This window comes from Arvicola amphibius, chromosome 3 (genome assembly GCF_903992535.2).
Source record: "Arvicola amphibius chromosome 3, mArvAmp1.2, whole genome shotgun sequence".
Classification (NCBI taxonomy): Eukaryota; Metazoa; Chordata; class Mammalia; order Rodentia; family Cricetidae; genus Arvicola; species Arvicola amphibius.
Window position 1 is genome coordinate 47540742 of NC_052049.1, and position 18611 is coordinate 47559352.

The following is an 18611-nucleotide window of genomic DNA, read 5'->3' on the forward strand; positions in this document are numbered from 1 at the left end:
AGCCCAGGGTCGCAGCCCAGACAAAAGGGCCAAGGTGGGGGCAGGGCGGGATGGAATACCACACAGCGAACCTGGCAGCACAATCTGAAGGAGCCTGCACCCCTCTGCAGGGATCCTCAGACCTGCCTGGAGGCCAGAGTCTGACCCCTTTGGGTGGGTGGCCTTAGAACAGGAGCAGGACACCTGAGAACACTAGGGAAAACTTGGGAGAGACAGGAGTGGGAGGAGCAGAAGCAAGCCTGCAGAGGGAGCTGGGGGGAGGGGGTCTGTGCTCTCTTCCAGGGCAGGTTGCCCCAGGGTCCGCATTCACTCACCAGTTCAGATGGAATGTCAGGGCACAGGATCAGGGATTCCAGGCAGCCCAGGGTCGCAGCCCAGACAAAAGGGCCAAGGTGGGGGCAGGGCGGGATGGAATACCACACAGCGAACCTGGCAGCACAATCTGAAGGAGCCTGCACCCCTCCGCAGGGATCCTCAGACCTGCCTGGAGGCCAGAGTCTGACCCCTTTGGGTGGGTGGCCTTAGAACAGGAGCAGGACACCTGAGAACACTAGGGAAAACTTGGGAGAGACAGGAGTGGGAGAAGCAGAAGCAAGCCTGCAGAGGGAGCTGTGGGGAGGGGGTCTGTGCTCTCTTCCAGGGCAGGTTGCCCCAGGGTCCGCATTCACTCACCAGTTCAGATGGAATGTCAGGGCACAGGATCAGGGATTCCAGGCAGCCCAGGGTCGCAGCCCAGACCTAGATTTTTTTTTTTTTTTTTTTTTTTTAATATGTCTGAATGCACTTCTGTGCAGCCCATGGGTGCAGTACCTACAAAGGACAGAAGTGGGTGTCGGATTCCTTGGAATTGAACCCTTGAAGAGCAGTGTCTTAGGGTTACTGTTGCTGTGATGAAACACCATGACAAAAACTACTTGGGAGGAAAGGGTTTATTTGACTTATTGCTCCACATCCCTGTTCATCATAGAAGGAAGTCAGAACAGGAACTCTGGAGGCAGGAGCTGATGCAGAAGGCATGGAGGAGAGTTGCTTACTGGTTTGTTCTTTAAGACTTGTTGAAGACTTTTTGAGCGTGCTTTCTTATAGAACCCAGGATCACCAGCCCAAGGATAGCACTCCCCACCATGGGCTGGGCCCTCCTGCGTCAGTCATTAATTAAGAATATAGGCTTCCCTGTCTCGAAAAACCAAAAAAAAAAAAAAAAAAAAAAAAAAAAAAAGAATATAGGCTTGCCTACAGCCTGATCTTATGGAGGCATTTCTTAGTTGAGTCTCCCTCCTTTTTGGATGACTCTACCTTCTGTCAAGTTCATGTAAAACTAGCCAGCACAAGCAGCCAGTGCTCTTAACTGCTGAGCCAGCTCTTTTGCCTCTCAAGTATTTTCTTACTTGAGTTCAAAATGGGTCATATATATGAAGAAAGTTTGCAACAATAACAATGCATTTGGTCCAGGAACTGTTAAATGTACTGTTACAATAATGGTTCAAGAAGGTTTGCAAAGAAGAGGGGAGCCTTGAAGGTGTGGAATGTAGCAAACTGAGCAGTTGTTGAATCTGCTCCCTTTATAACTCAAAGGTTGCTGTAGAACTCAGTGTGGACCATTCAGTGGTCATTTTGCATTGGAAGTAAATTCGAAACATGAAAAAGCTCGAATAAAAAGTCATTTTGAACTGTCGTCCTGATTCTACACACAAGGTTGTCCCGTTTCTGTATTGGGTTGTGATGTGCAATGAAAAGTGGATAGTGTAAGACAGCAGTGCCCAGCAGTGGTTGGGCTGAGAAGAAACTTGGAAGCACTTCTCAAAGCCAAGTTTGAACTGCCCACAAAAAGGGATGGGGTCATGATTACTGACTGGTGGTCTCTTAACAGTCTGAGCCATTGCTTTAGAAATCTGATGAAACTATTACACTTGAGAAGCCAACACTGGTCAAAAGAAAGGGCCTGATTTTCCACAATGCCCAACCTTATATCACACAACTAATTCTTCACAAATTGGAACTTGAACAAATTAGGTTACATAGTTGTGGTTTTGAGTCAGGGTCTCACTGTAAACCCTGACTGATGTAGAGCTTGATGTAGACCAGGCTGGCCTTGAACTTACAGAGATGCCTGCCTTTGAAATCAAAGATATGTGCCACCACACCTGGCTTAGGCCACAAAGTTTTGCTTTATCTGCTATGTTCACCTGGCCCCTTGCCAGCTGACTGTGACTTCTCCAAGCATCTCAACAGTTTTTTACAAGTAAAATGTTTTATACCTGAAAGAGGCAGAAAGTGCTTTCCAAGAGGCATTGAATCCCAGGCATGGACTTTACACTACAGTGACTAAAACAAAACACCTTACTTTTAATTGGCAAGAATATATTAATTGGAACAGTTTCTATTTTGGTAAGAAAGATGTATTTGAACCTATTTATAATGACATAAAACTCATGGTCTAAAACAGCAGTTCCTTTTGCACCAACCTAATAATTTAATTCAATTTATTGTTTTGGATTGGGGCTTGAATCCAAGGTCTTGTGTATTCTGTAAGTGCTACGTCACCGAACTCTTGCACATTTAGCCCATACTTGTTAAGTTACTTTTTTGTTTTATTACTTAACAGTGCCATATATTTGTTTATCCATCCTTCGTCTAATAGATAAGTACTTTTGCTTTGGATATTGTCCTACTTTGAAAACTAGAGAGCGCTTCTTTTTATTTTTAAATAAAAACTCTAAACTTTCCCCCTTTCTTTAAACAGAGGAAAAACGCCCCTTTGACTTCGATTTTTTTGCTCATTTGCTTCAGAAAGTTCTTGCTGAAGAAGAAAAAAGAAAAAAACCTACTAAATGTCAGAGTTCAAAGGAAAAGTCCTCCAAACCACGGAAAAACGTGAAAGGTATTGTTTGGAGTTTCATCTAGTGGTGAATTTACAGTATTGCCATTATGAATTGAGATGTTATTCAGGTAGTTGACACCATCATAGTGCGTAGTCAGAGGGAAGTATTAGTATCATCGCTTTGCCAGTTATCTGGGGGCAAATAACAGCTCCCTTTTAATGATTTATTTCTGTTTGTGTGTTACGTGTATGGGGTGTGTGTGTGTGTGTGTGTGTGTGTGTGCGCGTGCGCGCGCGTGTGTGTGCATGAATTTGTGCTTTTTTTGAGAGGCCTGATATGCTGGAGAGATGATGCAGAGGTTAAGAATGCTTTGTTGCTTTTAAATTGGGCTGGTGCTGGGCTTTGATTCTACTGCATGGACGGGCTCTGTGGGAGCCTTGTCAGTTTGGATGCTCACCTTCCTGGACCTGGGGGGATTGGGAGGACATTGGACTTCCCATAGTGTAGGGAACCCTGACTGCTCTTTGGCCTGGAGAGGGAAGGTGTGGGGGTGTGGGTGGAGGGGAGGAGAGGGAAGTGGGAGGAGAGGAGGAGATGGAAATTTTTAATGAAAAAAAATTAAAAAATAAATTGGGCTGGTGTTTGGTTCCCAGCACTTGTGTTGGTGTGACTTAAATTGCATTTGACTGCGACTCTATGGCATTTGATGCCATCTTGTAGACTCTCTAGATACACACTGTGTGTGCACACATATATTTAAAAGGAAAAACAATGTTCCAGTCTGTGGATGTAGTTTAGTACTTGCCAGGAATGCAGAAAACTGCCTGGATTTGATCCCCAGTACCACACAAATGGTTCAGGCAGGGGACACAAGTTCATGCCTACTTTCAGTTATATAGTATAGTTGGAAGCAACCTGGAATGCATCAGATCTTGTCTTAAGCAACCCAAAATGATACAAAAGTTACAATTCTAGAACTGTTTGTTCTACCTGATGTTCAAAGCAAATTCTTCAGCATTCTTTTTTTTTTTTTTTTGATTTTTTCGAGACAGGTTTTCTCTGTGGTTTTGGAGCCTGTCCTGGAACTAGCTCTTGTAGACCAGGCTGGTCTCGAACTCACAGAGATCCGCCTGCCTCTGCCTCCCGAGTGCTAGGATTAAAGGCGTGCGCCACCACTGCCCGGCTAATTCTTCAGCATTCTTAAGAATAACTATCACCAAGCCCTTTCCTAGCAAATAATGGTGTGTATGTAATTTTTTAAAATGAAAATGTAAGCTCATAAATACATAAATATTTCTGCCACTTGAAGTTTTTATATAGTAATATACTTTGAATCCCATCACATTTCTACATATAAACTTACTTTTATTGGTAATTGGCATGTATGTATCTTTTTTTTGTTGGGGGCGGCAGTGCTGGGTATTGAACCCACGGCTATGTATATGCTAAGTAGGATGTGCTTTCCCACTGAGCCACCGTAGCCTGTACCTGCATGAGTTTACAGTGCGAACGTTAGAGCTGATCTCTTCTTCTCCTCTTTTAGTCTATATTTAGTTTTTCACAAAAATAACATGACAGACAGAATATACTTTTGAGTATTTACATCTTCCCTTTCGATAAGTTTTCTATACATATTTCATATATTTATAACAATTTCTCTTGTTTTTAGCAAAAAAGGTAACTAGTGAGGAAGTGAATGATGATCCAGATGAATCTGTAAATAGTTACTGTTCAGATCCAGAAAGATCTCAGAAGGATACTCAGACAATTGCTGAAGAGGAACCACCAACTTCATCAGAACAGGATTTAGAACAAACCATGTTAGAGCATGACCAAAATCAAGAGAAAAGAAGGAGGAAGAAGCAAAATGAAGCTAATAAACAGGAAGCAGCAAATCTTGTAGGACATGTCCTCGTTCAGTCGAGCTCTCCTGAAGCAGAAATACACAAGAGTAAGTTTCAAACACATTCTAAGAACCTTGGTTTTTCTAGATGGGGTGTGTACAGTAATGTATATGGCAGATGCTACCGTTGTGGATAGCAGCAATTACTAATGTTTGTTAGTGGTTGTCTGCCCATTACTATGCTACATCTTGTCATCTTAATTTTAGTTAAAGAGAAAAAGCAGCTGTAAAAAACAAAACAAAAAAAGTGAAGCAGGGAGAATTTTCTCCAGATTGTTCAGAAGTTGAATTATTTCCCTTGTGTTCTCATTAACAGCCATTGGTGATCACATATCTGTAACGAATCTCAGATTTTTATGGTCTGCCTTCATGGAATACCTCTGTGAGTCTGTAAAAAGACCTAGTAGAATTTCCATTTTTTTCTTATATTCTTAGAATGCAAGCATACTGTAATTTAAGTGTTGCTAGAAGACAAAAACCAAAAATTAAGAGGAAACTGAGTCCTTCTTAAGAGTTTGCTTTAAGAATACTTAAAGTGGCTGGGCGGCGGTGGCGCACGCCTTTAATCCCAGCACTCGGGAGGCAGAGGCAGGCGGATCTCTGTGAGTTCGAGACCAGCCTGGTCTACAAGAGCTAGTTCCAGGACAGGCTCCAAAGCCACAGAGAAACCCTGTCTCGAAAAACCAAAAAAAAAAAAAAAAGAATACTTAAAGTGAAGTAGTAAGTTTGGAGGTACTGCTCAGTAGTAGAGCATGTGCTAGCACCCGCAAGTTCCTGGCTTTACTAGTTAGGAACCCCTTCTGCCTGCTTCCTTAGTCCCCTTTCAGACCCTCCCCCAATGTATCTTCCAGCTTCATGTTCTTTTTAAAGAACCAAACAAAACAACCTATTGAATCCCATCAGTGTTGCTCATATGTGCACGGGAGTGGGGTCATCCATACCTAACCTAACCAGAGGCCACACCCTTACAAACTGTCCTTTCCCCAGTAGCCATCACCTGCCAGGAGCACTTCAGCTGAGGATAGGATCTTCTGTCCTTCCCTAGCCATGCTGGACTGTTGACTAGCTTGATCTTGTGTTTATAGATATATTTGTTATGAGTTCATAAGTGAAGTAAACTACTGTCACGTCCAAAAGACTGATTTTCAGAAGTTCTCAACCTCTGGTTCTTACAGACTTTCTATGACCTCTGTGATGTTTCCCATGTTCACAGATTGGGGTGTCTGGTTAGTTTAGTTGTTCGTTTGATACTGAACACTCAACAGTCACTTTCTGTAGTTTGACCGTTTCTGAGTCTTTGTAATGACTATGTTTTTTTTAATATTTATTTATTTATTATGAATACAGTATTCTGTCTGTGTGTATGCCTGCAGGCCAGAAGAGGGCACCAGACCTCATTACAGATGGTTGTGAGCCACCATGTGGTTGCTGGGAATTGAACTCAGGACCTTTGGAAGAGCAGGCAATGCTCTTAACCACTGAGCCATCTCTCTAGCCCCCTTGTAATGACTATATTAACTACAAAAAGAAGCTTCTCTAGTAAGGACTGAGAGCTGCACTAATCCTTAGCTGTGAAGACAACTGTTTAGAAGGCAGTTGATACTGTGCCCATTTAGCAAAGCAGTAGGTTATTCCCTATGGCTTAGGACATCTTGGTTTCTGGTCCGGGCTTTCTTGCTCAAGCAGAGGTTCCTCCTGTGAATCTGGCTAGAAACCTAATCAAGAAACAGTTATTTCTAGTATTTGTGGCGTTGTTGCAACAATGGGCATCTCTTGTCAGTTGAGTTGCAGTTGCTTGCAGGGTTCATAAGTGGTAAGATAGTTAATGACTTTTTCCTTCAGTATAACACCATCAACACAATCAGAGCTAGCCAGCAGAGAGGAAGTCATCATAGTTTAATAGATCAGTTCTGGTAGTTGAAGTAATAAGAGTTTTCTTTCTTTTTTTTTCTTTTGAGATAGGGTCTAATATAGCCCAGGCTGGACTAGAACTTGCTTTGAAGTCAAGGATGATCTTGAACTCTTGCTTTGCCAGTCTAAGAGCAGGGATTGTGTATATTTGCTCTTATGTACTGCTTACGACTGTCTGGTTTTTGTTGTTGTTGTCTGAGACAGAGTTTCTCTATGTAGCCATGGCTGTCCTGGAACTCACTCTATAGACCAGACTGGCCTCGAACTCAGAAATCTGCTTGCCTCTGCCTCCCAAATGCTGGAATTTAAGGCATGTGCCATCATGCCCAGCCCACAGTTGTCTGATTTATAAGCATTAGAATATTATACTCTTGTTGTTTACCATTACAAGAAATATTACATGTAGAGGCTTGTGAGATAGCTCAGTGGGTAAAGGTATTTAAGTTTGATCCCAGGGATCCACAAAGAAGAAAACCAACTCCTGTTAGTTGCTTTCTGATGTCCACATGGGCACTGTGGTAACACACACACACACACACACATACACACACACACACACACACACACACCAAGTAAATGAATAAAAAATGGAAATTTTTTTTAAACAGAGATTATATAATAAAAGAAAACTGGGTAAACAGGCTAGTGCCTGTAATCTCACCATTTAGGTGGTAGAGTAGGTAGACTAGGTAGTATGTAGATTCAGAAGTTCAAGATTATCCTTGGCTACTTAGTGAGTTTGATGCCTGTCTGTTGTTACATTAACCTCTGTCTTAACCAAAAGAAAAAGACATGTTTTACATGCAAAGAAGAATAGCTTAATAGTTCTAGTTTTTTACCATCTAAAAGATTGATGAGTCATTTAAGATGTTGGAATTAAGGTGGTTCTTTATCATAGGGTAATATTAGTGCCTTTTATTACACGTATTTATTTTGCATCTTTTTGTGTGCCTGACATGACTTAGCACTTGCCTGCAATCCTGACAACATGGATTCAATCCCCCAAACCCTCAAAGGTGAAAGGAGAGCGCTAGCTGCACGGAGTTGTCTTCTGAACTCCACATGTGTGTGGTGAAACGTGTGGGCACTCATGCACACGCAAACATGCACACAAATGATAATAGCAAGTGTAATAAAGTTTAAAGAGTAGAAGTGCTTAGTTATTAAAGGCTGAGGCTTAAACAACAAAACACAATGTTCAAGAAAAAAACCCTAAATCTTGAATGTTAAGTGGATTAATATTTTGTAGGAAAAGACAAATGTTGCATATAAATTCCTTATGCTTTAAAATACTGGTATCTTTACTACTTTTTGGAATAACATATGTTTTATATTCCTAGATACAAGTCCTGAGGAAAATGAAGGCGAATGCAGTGAGGAACAGACACCTTCTTCCCCATGGCGCGTAGATGACATTGTAGAGTCATTCTCACCCTCCAGTGAGAAGGTGGAGCTGAGAACTGGCTCCAGCCCTTCCACATGGTATTTTCTGCCTCTTTACTGGCTTTATCTGCATCTTCTATTGATTCTCCAGTTGTCATGTGAATTTGCACTTCTTTTCCTGTTTGTTTTGCTTTATTTATTTATTTTTGAACCTTTTTGTTAAACTTGAATATAACTCAGATTATTGTATTTTTCTTAGCTTTTTAAAAAGATTTTTTTATTATTTATTATGTTTGCATGTGTATGTCTGTTTGGATTATGTGCACATGAGTATAGGTGCCCACAGAGGCATTGAATTTCTCTGGAACTGGAATTATAGGTGATTGTGACTACCTGGTATAGGTACTAAGAACTGAGCGTAAGTCCTGTCAAGGAGTAGTGTATACTCTTAACTGCAGAGCTATTTCTATAGCCTCTTAGTTAACCATTTTCATTTTGTAAATTGTTGTGTATTATCTTCAAGCTTGATGTGATGGTGCATTCATAAAATCCCAGTACTGAGGAGGCTGAGGCAGGAATATCTTAAGTTCAAGGTTAGCTTGGGATATACCTAGCAGGTTCTACTAGTGTAGATTCTGCCTCCTCCAAATAAGTGCCTCCCAGGTGCTGGAATTACATCATGGACCGCCATGATGTTAATGTTTAATTCCCAGCACCCATATCAAAAGCCAGGTGTAGTATTACACACTGATAATCCCAGTATGTAGGAGGAAGAGATGAGATGCTTGGGCTTGCTCACCAGCCTTCCTAGGCTAATTGGTGAGCCTTAGGTCAATAAAAAAAAACCCAGGTTCAAAAACACAAGAATGATGGCAAGAGGTTTCGCACCATATTAGCAAGCATGTTTGTGTCCTTTAGTGGTATAAAAATTTATTTATAGTAGTATGTTCCTCCTGATACATTTTCCCTTCCTTAGTAATCAACAAGATATCATGCTGCTAGCAAGTGAGTCCTCAGAGTCAAATGCTGCAGATTTGCCTTTGTCAGAAGTTGCATGTTCTGCCTCCTGTGAAGTAAATAATGCTGGAACAGAAGAAAGAAACGTTGGCTTAGAGAATAGACCACTGTAAGTATTTTATACAGTCGGGTTTCTTCTTAGGAATGTTCTAAAACTATTAAACGTTTTCTTTTTTGATTTTGGGATTAAACCCAGGACATTACATGGTATGGGCATATCTTCTAAGACTGAAACGCTAAGTTGTATCTCCAGTCTCTGATAAACTGTGTTTTTAAAGATAGATATTTATTATTTTAAATTAGACATATAGATAGATAGATAGATAGATAGATAGATAGATAGATAGACAGACAGACAGACAGACAGACAGACAGCAGACATACGCATATGTGTATGTGGATTTATGCATTTGTGTGTGTGCCAGATCCTATTGGAGCTGGAGTTAGAGGCAGTTGTGAGCCATCCTATGTGATGTTAGGAACCAAATCCAGGAGCTCTTAACTGCTGAAGCATTTCTCCATCCTCTTGATAAAGATCTTAACATTTAGGGAGTAGAAGGGACTCTTAGTGTGTTGATCACTTAACAGGTGATTTTACTGCAGTCTCTCAATCACATGTCATCAAAAGATTGCACTTTCTGTTTCTTTCTCTTGGGATTCTGTTTCATTATAGAATGGAAATACTGTGTGGGCCTGGCAGCCTACATATAATTAGGAAGCACTGGGTTTGATTGAGAGATCTTACCTCGAAGAATAGGGGAATGAATCATTGAGGAAGATTCCCAAGGTCAGTGTTGGGTCTTGTATTAGTCAGGGTTCAGTAGAGGAACAGTACCTATAAAATGAATATGTAAGTATGTTGGTGGGAGCAGACCACTTGTTTGTGCCAGCTGCCCAGCTAGCTTACACCAGAAATAACCACACAGAAACTGTATTAATCAAAACTTCTGCCTGGCCCATTAGCTCTAGTTTCTTGTTAGCTAATTCTTACATCTTATTATTAACTCATTTCTATTAATCTGTGTATCGTCACGTGACTAGTTTACTGGCAAGATCCTAACTGGCATCAGTCTCAGGCAGAAGATCCAAGGCATCTCTTATTCTGCCCTTCTTCCCAGCATTCAGTTCTCCACCTACCTAAGTTTTGCCTTATCAGGCCCAAAGCAATTTCTTTATTCATTAGCCAATGAAAGCAACACATGAACAGAAGAACCTCCTACACCATATGTATGTGTGTGTGTAGAGAGATACTGATAGTCATAGAAGGGGAATTTATTAGATTGGCTTACAGGCTGTGGTCCAGCTAGTACAACAATGGGTGTCCACCAGTGGAAGGTTCTAGAATTCAGTAGTTCAGTCCATGAGGATGGATGTCTCAGCTGGTCTTCACTGTGTGCTGGAATCCTGAAGAGATAGTCTCCGAAACCAGTAAATGAATGAACTTGCCAGTGAGAGCAAGCAAGCAAAGAACAAAGCGCTCCCTTCTTCCATATCCTTTATATGGGCTGTTGCAAAATGGTGTGGCCCAGATTAAAGGTGGACCCTCCCATCTCTAAAGATCTGGATTAAAGGTATGTCTCCCTACCTCAAAGACTCAGATTAGAAATGGGTCTACCCACTTCAAATTATTTAATTAAGAAAAAAAAAATCCCTCACAAGTGTGCTCAGTGGATTTTAGTTAGTTCCAGATGTAGTCAAGTTCATAACCAAGAACAGCCATTTCAGGCCTACACAGCCACCCACATCCACACATGAACACGAGCACACATGTATATCACATGCACACGAAAAGAAGAAAAAGGAACAAAATCTGTTCAACTCATGAATGCTGATTTTTAATGGAGCATACCACATTGAGAATCAAAATTTTTAAATTAATTTTTGGAGTATACTCTATTTGTTTGGTTAAACATTAAGAAGCAAAGTCTCCTCCACCCTGTCTTCCTTCTAAAGAATGAGTAGTGTTCTTTCAGGGACTTTAAGTGTATGCTGAAACAAACCTAACCGTAACATACTCAGACATAATGTTTTGCAGGGTCCTCCCCCCTACTCTTATATAAAACATATCTTTTATTTTATTTTTAAATATTTATTTATTTATTATGTATATAACATTCTGTCTGTGTGTATGCCTGCAGGCCAGAAGAGGGCACCAGACCTTATTACAGATGGTTGTGAGCCACCATGTGGTTGCTGGGAATTGAACTCAGGACCTTTGGAAGAGCAGGCAATGCTCTTAACCTCTGAGCCATCTCTCCAGCCCCATATCTTTTATTTTTATAGCTTTATAGTGTTTCATCATTTGAATGTTTTCTAGTTTGTGTTGTTTGTTCTCCACTTGTGACATTATAGGTTGTTTTTACAAATACTTAGAATTTTTGCTTTCACTTTTATGCCAGTTTGCAAGTATGTTTTTCATTGAAGGTTTAAAAATGGAAGTGTTTGCTTAAAGAATATGTGTGTGTGTGTGTTTGTGTGTGGAACACATGTAAAAGTCAGAGGACAACTTGAGGAGATGGTGCTCTCCTCCAGGAGTCAGTCTTGATGGCAAGTTCCTTAATCTACTGAACCATATCTTTAGCCCCCAGGTTTTTATTTTTATGTTATCTGATTTCTAGTTTTTTTTCTACTTTTTATGAAATCTTAGATTTACTCCATCTTAATTAAAGTTTATAAAGTTAACTTTCTTTTGTTCTTTCTGCCTTCATTTTAATGTCTGATCTACTTGGAATATATTATCAGTATAGTGCAACGGATGGAACTCGCTCTGTTTTGTTAATCAGTTTTCTCATTAGAAGTTGGTTTTGTGTAATGTTTATTTTTACTTTTTGCTTCTTTTTTTGAAACAGGTTCTTGCTATGTAGTCTTGGCTGTCTTGGCACTTGCTGTGTATTTTAGGCTGGCCTCAAACATAGAGAGATCCACCTGCCTCTTCCTCTTTAGTGCTGGGTTTAAAGGCATGCACCCTCAAACATAGCATAACATTTATTTTTTAAATATCCTGTGTTACACATTTCAACTTTTCTATTTTGGGAGACGATCTTTAGTATGTTTTAAAATCAGATCTGCTTTGGAATTATTTACTGTTGTGTTTCATTTACATGTTCATGTGTCTTTTGGCACCACTTTACATCTTAATTACTGATGTTGATATGTTTTTAACATCTAATAGAGTACGTCAGCGTCAGGGCTTTAAGGAGTTCTTTGAATTCTCCAGTTTTTTAGAATTTTATTTGATCATGACTACATGTTGGTTGCAATTCAAATAACATCCATTTTCTTCTTTTTAGAGAGACTGAACAAGCAGAAAATGTTAAACCAAAATCCAGAAGTCGACTGCAGAGACCTAAACCTAATCTGTCCAGGGCAGTTGGGAAGAAGTCAGTTGTTTCTCAAGATAAACAAGATGAAAGGAGCAAAATCTCACCTTCAGAAACTTCAGCTGAAAAGGTGCAGCCAAAGAGAATGCAAGGAAAAGAAAGCTATAAACATATTTTCTAAGTAATTACAAATAAAATATTTAGCTTGTAATTCCAAACTCTTGTTACTGATAGGAAAACACAATAACTTAAAATTAGATTTGTGTTTATTAGTCTTTTTCATGTGTTTTCTTCAGGAGGTGAGCTATAACAATTGAAAAAAATCTCAATGATAAATTTGATGTGTGCACGCACATGCAATTAGGAATGCATCTAGACCTTGGTCATGCTAGGCAAACAAACATTCTAACACTCACCGACATCCCCCAGCTCACTTTTTAAATTGTACAAAATGTTTATTCAAAATACTTCTTGTATGTTTGATTTCATGTTTGTGTTGCATGCATGTCTATGGGTACATATATGTACATGTGTGTAGAGGTCAAGGGTCAGTTTCAGTGTTGGTTCTCAGTAGCCTTCTACTTTGCTTCTTCAGCTAAGGATTCTTTTCAGCCTGAAGCTTTCCAGTTTCCAGTTAAGCCAGAATGACTGGACAGTGAATTCTAGGCTTCTGTTAGGTTTCGCCTTCCCAGCACTGGGATTATAAATACTCTTTTTTTTTTTTTTTTTTTTTTACAATTTATTTATTTATTTTATGTGCGTTGGTGCTTTGTGTGTATAAATGCCTGTGTGAGGCTGTCAGAGCTTCTGGAACTGGAGTTACAGTTTGAGTTGGCATGTGGGTGCTGGCATCTGAACTCAGGTCCTCTGAAGAGCAGTACAGTCATTGCTCTTTAACTGCTGAGCCATCTCTCCAGCCCCATAAGCACCCTTCTTATTGAGTCATCTCTCTGGCCCCAGGGTTATTTGGTTTTGTTCTTCAGATTAATAAATAAAGTAATTTTGTAAGTAGGGTTTTGTTGTTTTCAAGTTAGGTCTCACTGTGTAGTCCTGGTTGGGCTGTAAATCATTACGTAGACCAGGCTGGCCTGGAACTTGCAAAGATCCACCTGACTCTGCCTCCTGGTGTTGAAATTAAAGGGGATGATGTGTCACCATGTATGACAGAGCTTTCTAATGAAAAAATTTTTCTCTTAGTGTTGTGATTATTTTTCAAAGTATCCAAACTATTTTTATAACTGTTAGTATGCATTGCTAAAAGAAAGTCTCTATGATTTGCATTGACCCTAGGCAGGGTAGATGGCTCAGCAGTTAAGAGGTCATGCTGTTCTTTGATTGGACCTGAATTCCATTCCTAGTCCTCACTCATATCAGATAACTCACAGCCTTCTGTAATCGCAGCTCCAAGGCATCTGACTTCTTTTTCTGGCTTCCCTAGGCATCTGCATACACTCATACATAGGCGCACAAGTAGACATAGATAAATAAAATAAATCTTTCAAACATAGATCCTATTTATTCATATTTCTGGGAGTTACAGTCTTAAAATTGTTTTAAAGTGTTTCCTCAATCATTTTTAAGATGCTCTTTATGTTTCCTCCCCCATTCACTTATTTGAACTGTTGCATACAGGACTCAGAGTCTCAAGTGCTGGTATGTGTTCTGCCGCTGCCCTTCCTCCTGCCTCTGGGGAAGTCCCTTTGTTATTAGATGCTTTCTTTGGCATCTGTGACAAAAGCCCAAGGCCTTGCACACAAACCATGTCTCCAGTGCTATAACCCTTTTATTGTTAAATCATAATCTAGTACAATTGAAGCTTTTTCAAAACAATATCTAGTTAATTATTTGTGGAGGAGAGTGGCATGCACATGCCACAGCACACACACGGAAGTCAGAAAACAACTTGCAGACTTGATTTTCTCTACTTTGTGCCATTTTGGGAGATTAAACTCCGATCATTAGTTTTGATGCAAGTTCCTGACCACTGAGCCATCACGCTAGCCCAGATTTTATGTAGAAATTTTGGAAATACAGATTAAGAATCAAAACAAAAGTTATAATTTTATTATCTCTATGCAGTCAGTCTTTTCACATTTCTCTCCAAGTTTGTTTCCCTTCCCCTGCTGTCAGGATAGCAGCCAGGGCAAAAGCTATAGACTGTGAGGTGAGGAATTCCCCAGTGAACCACATTCTCTACCTTTCAGGTTTTATTTATTTTTTATCCTTTGGTATTTAAGATTTTATAAAATTTTCAGTGTCATTTAAACATTTAGAAAACATTTTAACATAATACTTTAGCAATATAGTATAACTGCATTTATTTAAATATTGCTTTATGTTTGGAAAACTTATGTTAGCAATGTAGGCCATTTTACATAATATTGTGGTGAACATTTTAGTGCTTACATGTTTTTCAATTACTTTTGTTAAGTTTTAAAATAATTACATAGTGTGTGGAGGTGCAGTGGGGCTGGAATCAGAGGATAACTTGCCGAGTAGTGGTTTTCTTTTTCCATTATGTGGGTCTTAGAGATTGATTAAAATTATGCTGTAAGAATTGGTGGCAAGCATCTTTTCCTTTCCTTTGGATCCCTCAATTCTTTTCCTTTTTTTTTCTTTTGAGACAAGGTCTTAGTGTATAGCTTTGGTTTTCCTGAAACTCCCGGCTGGCCTTAACCCATAGAGATCTGCCTACCTCTGCCTTCCATTTGTTGGGTTTAAAGGCATATGCTGCCATACCTAACTCTTCAGTTACTTCCTTAAAATACAGTTTAAAATTATATTAGTAGTCAGTGAATATGGACATTTTAAAGACTGTTCATATTGGCAAAGTCCTTCTAACTATGTACAAGATTGTGCGTTTTAACCAAGTGGTGGTAGCGAACACCTGCAATCCCAGCACACAGAAGGCAGAGAGAGAGGCGGATCTGAGTTTAAAGCCAGCCTGGTCTACAGAGTGCGTTTCAGCACAGGCTCCAAAGTTACACAGAGAAACCCTGTCTTGAAAAAAACAAGCTAATAAACAAACAAAAAAGATTGTTTTATAATCTTTTATAAAAAATGTTTTATAATACTTTGATCTGCTCTGTATTTAGAATTTTTAGTTTTAATTCTCATTCAGCGGAATATTTTATTGTAAGTAACTTTAGTGTAAAAAATTATATTTATAGAATCATGTGGAAAAAGAGAGATTGAATGTACCTGAAAATGTTGGGACAGAGAATACAGAAAGAGAGAACCTAGGTGCTGAAACTGTGTCTGAGTAAGTACTTGGGAAGAAATGACCTTCAGGAGTGGTTGCGATTGTTAGTTTTCTTTTTAATAAAGTCTGAATTTTCAATGAGGATACTTTAAATCTGTTTTCATTGTAGATAGTAGCAAGAAATTTTGCTAACACGCAGTGTGTTTGGTGTTAGAGATAGAAATGATGGTACGGGTAGGCCTCGGGTCGTATCTGGTTCGTATGTGTGAAGCCTCAGTCACTTAGGAGCCTCACATAAACCAGGTGTGGTGGCGGCATGTGCTTGTGATGCCAGCACTGCAGGTGTAGGTGAGGGAATTGACGTTCAAGATTATCCTCGTCTCAGGTGATTTTAAAGTTCTCCTGTGGGACAGGAGAACTGTCTGAAAAAAAAGTAAATAAAAGTTTTAGGGCTTTCTTTCTTTCTCTTTCTTTCTTTCTTTCTTTCTTTCTTTCTTTCTTTCTTTCTTTCTTTCTTTCTTTCTTTCTTTCTCTTTCCTTCCTTCCTTCCTTCCTTCCTTCCTTCCTTCCTTTCTTTCTTTTTTTTCTTCTCTTTCTTTCTTGGCAGGGTTTCTCTGCATAACTGTCCTGGAACTTGCTCTGTAGATCAGGTTGGTCTTGAACTCAGAGATCTGCCTCTTGAGTGCTGAGATTAAAGGTGTTCACCACCACCATCTGATATAAAATTTTTAAATGAGTGTATGAATCTATTGAGTTAGCAGTTTTGTGCTTCCTTCAACTTACTAATATTTCTAAGAAGTCTTATCAGATAAATAAATGATTAAGATATGTTTGTGGATGGTTGTATTTGTAGGAAGTGATTTCTAAAGGAATATTTAACTTGATATGGGTATAACACTGGCTAGCTCCAAGTATGGTTGTAAGTAGTAGATTCTTGGCTATTCAATGGATGCTGTTCTATGAATTGGCACTGATTCTCTGGCATTATATATGTTCATTGATGTCCTGAAAGAGAAACAATAGTGCCACGTATTGGGTAGATATAGGTTTTTCCATTTTTAAAGTAAGATTTTGATTTTTTTAAAGACATAACTTAGGCAACATTAATGGATATTCCAATGGAAAATGAAGCACAGGATAACATTCCTCTTGATTCTTCTGCACCACCTATTTTTTAGAGGATTCACTTCCTTTCAGTGTCTTTGCTAATTATGCCGTAAAGAACAACAACACTGTTTACCGAAGAACGTTTTGCTAAGCTGTTTATCAGGGTCCTACTCAAGGTGTTCCTCTATTTCTTCTCATGTGTTTTTAGCACTTTAAAAAGTTCTTGGCTGTAGGTCTTTTCAGTTTTAATGCACAGGCTTTGACTGGAATATGTTTTATATGTTATGTGGAATGTCCGGAGAAGGGTGGGGATAGCATATGGTTTTCTTCCATCAGCTGTCTCAGGAAGTTCTGCTTTGCAGTTACATTTTCTGAGGGATTTTAGTTCATCATCAGCAATGAGGAAAGGCATCTTGCCAGAGGCAGATTTGTCTCTTGGGAGGGTGCTGAGGTGGTACTGTTCATGAGGATTTTATAGCTAGGCTTCCAGAATTGTCTGTTTGGAAGAGTAGATTGTAGATGTATAATGATTATCTTATAAGATGTTCTTGTGGATACTTGAAAAATGCTTCCTATTTAACATGACTTACTTATTTATATAGCCAAACAACTTTGTGACTGTATTGTAATCATACTGTTATTTCTTTGTGATTATAGTTTGAGTGAAAAGTCTTGTGTACAGGAAGATGGTGAACCAAAGGTCTTACGACCTGCACGTATATTGAGGGGCCGAATGCAAAGACCAAGGCCTAATATACAGAAAGCTGCAGGAAGAGAAGAGACTCCTACACCACAGGGAAAAATTGGGGCCCATGTAGAGAAGAATGAAGATGAATCCTGTGTTGATAGAGAGCAAAGTGAATCCTGTGTTGTGGTATGTTGATTCTGATAACATTTATTAAGCAAGTATATAAACCTTAATGTAAGCTCTCACCCTTTTAGAATAACCTTTTGTGTGTGTTTGTTACATTGTGGGCAAAATCTCATAGTGACTAGTTTTGTTTATTGTTAAATCATTTTAGATATTTGAGCATTGTACATGACTCTTGGTTGCTCTCATCTTACCTCCTATTTGGACTTGGTTTTTCCCCTGTGCTTCAGATTGAGCCCAGGTTCTCAAGCATGATGGGCAAGCACTCTACCCTTGAACACATTCTCAGCCTCCTTTCGGAAAGATAGTCATATATGTGAATTTTAATATTGGCTTAAACAGAATATTGAAAGTACTCCTTTCAAGTAAAATTTCCAAAACAGATAATGAATTGTGTGTGTTTGTGTGCATGAGAGAGAGAGAGAGAGAGAGAGAGAGAGAGAGAGAGAGAGAGAGAGAGAGAGAGATGTGATACAGAGAGATACAGAGAGAGATGTAGAAGACCAAACCTAAGAAAGCACTCTTGCCTCTGAACTATATCCCTGGCTCATGGAGTTTTAGATTATTTATATAGTTGTTAGAAGAAAGCAGAGTTAGCATGACTTAACATTTGGGTTCTTTCTGCTATAATTTTATAATTTAGATAGAGTCTTCCAACTCTTTAGATAGTGGCTTCCAACTCACTGTGTAACTGAGAAATAACCTTGGAACTCTGATCCTTCTGCCTCCACCCACATGCTAAGATTGTAGGCATGTGCAGCCATGCCTGTTTTTTATTTATTTATTTATTTATTTATTTATTTATTTATTTATTTATTTATTTATTTATTATGTATACAATATTCTGTCTGTGTGTATGCCTGCACGCCAGAAGAGGGCACCAGACCCCATTAGAGATGGTTGTGAGCCACCATGTGGTTGCTGGGAATCGAACTCAGGACCTTTGGAAGAGCAGGCAATGCTCTTAACCTCTGAGCCATCTCTTCAGCCCCAGCCATGCCTGTTTTTATGTGGTGCTGTCGATTGAACCTTGCAAGGGCTTTGAGTATGCTAGGTAAGCACTTTTACTACCTGA

At 39.4% G+C, this 18611-nt stretch overlaps 1 protein-coding gene across 1 annotated transcript in view; it reads left to right on the plus strand.

The window, feature by feature from the left end:
- Positions 1-18611, plus strand: part of Bdp1 (B double prime 1, subunit of RNA polymerase III transcription initiation factor IIIB) — a 105073-nt gene that overhangs the window by 28871 nt on the left and 57591 nt on the right. The window contains exons 9-15 of the mRNA XM_042054683.1: positions 2744-2881; positions 4492-4773; positions 7977-8118; positions 8996-9145; positions 12327-12486; positions 15527-15618; positions 17323-17539. Of these exons, the coding sequence (XP_041910617.1) occupies positions 2744-2881; positions 4492-4773; positions 7977-8118; positions 8996-9145; positions 12327-12486; positions 15527-15618; positions 17323-17539 (1181 nt within the window). The remainder of the gene's footprint in view (positions 1-2743; positions 2882-4491; positions 4774-7976; positions 8119-8995; positions 9146-12326; positions 12487-15526; positions 15619-17322; positions 17540-18611) is intronic.